This window comes from Austrofundulus limnaeus, unplaced genomic scaffold, assembly GCF_001266775.1.
Source record: "Austrofundulus limnaeus strain Quisiro unplaced genomic scaffold, Austrofundulus_limnaeus-1.0 Scaffold424, whole genome shotgun sequence".
Taxonomy (NCBI): Eukaryota; Metazoa; Chordata; class Actinopteri; order Cyprinodontiformes; family Rivulidae; genus Austrofundulus; species Austrofundulus limnaeus.
In genome coordinates this window covers 31,851-33,482 of record NW_013952826.1, presented here as the reverse complement: position 1 = coordinate 33,482, position 1,632 = coordinate 31,851, and the positions used below count along the sequence as shown (strand labels likewise).

The 1,632-nt window shown below is 47.7% G+C and overlaps 1 protein-coding gene across 1 annotated transcript in view; it reads left to right on the top strand.

Moving 5' to 3' along the window:
- Positions 1 to 1,632, top strand: part of macf1a (microtubule actin crosslinking factor 1a) — a gene marked incomplete at its 5' end in the record, with an annotated part of 93,266 nt that overhangs the window by 71,464 nt on the left and 20,170 nt on the right. The window contains 4 exon segments of the mRNA XM_014024456.1: positions 146 to 247; positions 318 to 491; positions 562 to 915; positions 995 to 1,123. Of these exon segments, the coding sequence (XP_013879910.1) occupies positions 146 to 247; positions 318 to 491; positions 562 to 915; positions 995 to 1,123 (759 nt within the window).

The window sequence follows — 1,632 nt, the reverse complement described above, 5'->3', positions numbered from 1 at the left end:
AATTCAGTTTCAATTTAGTGAAGTTTATTTTCTAACCAATGCATTCAATTTCAAATTATGAACATTCAGATTCAATCTGAGTAATTCAAAATCAATTCCTGCTGGCACAAGATTTATCCCATACTAACCTGTGTGTCCTTTCCAGTCCATGTTTGACTACCTGGACAACGCTGTGATCAAGCTGTGTGAGATGTCCACCGTGGGAACTGATCTGGGGACGGTCAAACAGCAGATTGAGGAGCTGAAGGTCAGCAGGAAACTGTCTCACAGACGTTCAGAGGTGAGACAGGTGCTAAAACCCTCTTTGTTCTGAGCAGCAGTACAAGGTGGAGGTGTACCAGCAGCAGATCGACATGGAGAAGCTCTGCCACCAGGGGGAGCTGCTGCTGAAGAAAGTCTCGGACCAAACGGACCGGGACATGATCCAGGAGCCGCTGACCGAGCTCCGACACCTGTGGGACAACCTGGGAGATAAAATCACTCAAAGACAGGTGAGAAAACTGGAAATATTTTTAAATTTCTGATTTTTCTTTTTAAGCAATATTTATTTTTCMTCCTCAGCACAAGCTGGAGGCGGCCCTGCTGGCCCTGGGTCAGTTCCAGCACGCCCTCTCTGAGCTGCAGGCCTGGCTCAGCCACACCCACACCACTCTGGACACGCAGCGACCCGTCAACTCCGACCCAAAGGCCATCGAGATCGAGCTGGCCAAACACCACGTGCTGCGTAACGACGTGCTGTCCCACCACGCCACCGTGGAGACRGTGAACAGCGCCGCCGCAGAGCTGCTGGAGTCCTCGCCAGGTGACGAGGCCAGCCACCTGCGGGACCAGCTGGATCAGCTGAACCAGAGCTGGGAGAGTCTGCTGCTGAAGACCCAGGAGCGTCAGAAACTGCTGGAGGAGGCCCTGCAGCAGGTACCGTCAGAACCAGAGGCACACGAGACGTGTTTAATTACCCGAGTAAATTAAACCTCCTGCTCCTGTGTGTCTGCAGGCCGAAGGCTTCCACGGAGAGTTGGAGGAGTTCCTCCAGTGGCTGAGGAGGACAGAGAGCCACCTGTCTGCTGCCAAACCCACAGGAGGTCTCCCAGAAACAGCCAGAGAGCAGCTGCAGCAGCACCTGGTACCAGACAGACCCGAAAACTAACAAACTCATTATCTGTTCACGTCCAGTCTGAGCGCTGATCGCCTACAATTAGTTAAAGATGCCAAAACCAAAGTAATAGAGTTAAAACTTTCAGAAATAAAGCTGTAATTACCTCAACAGAAGCTAAAAGCTAATGATAGCTACAAACACAGACCAACAAAGAGAAGCTAAAAGCTAATGATAGCTACAAACACAGACCAACAAACAGAAGCTAAAAGCTAATAATAGCTACAAACAGATCAACAAACAGAAGCTAAAAGCTAATAATAGCTACAAACAAAGATCAAAAAACAGAAGCTAAAAGCTAATGATAGCTACAAACAGATCAACAAACAGAAGCTAAACGCTAATGATAGCTACAAACACAGACCAACAAACAGAAGCTAAAAGCTAATGATAGCTACAAACAGATCAACAAACAGAAGCTAAAAGCTAATGTTAGCTACAAACACAGACCACCAAACAGAAGCTAAAAGCTAATGATA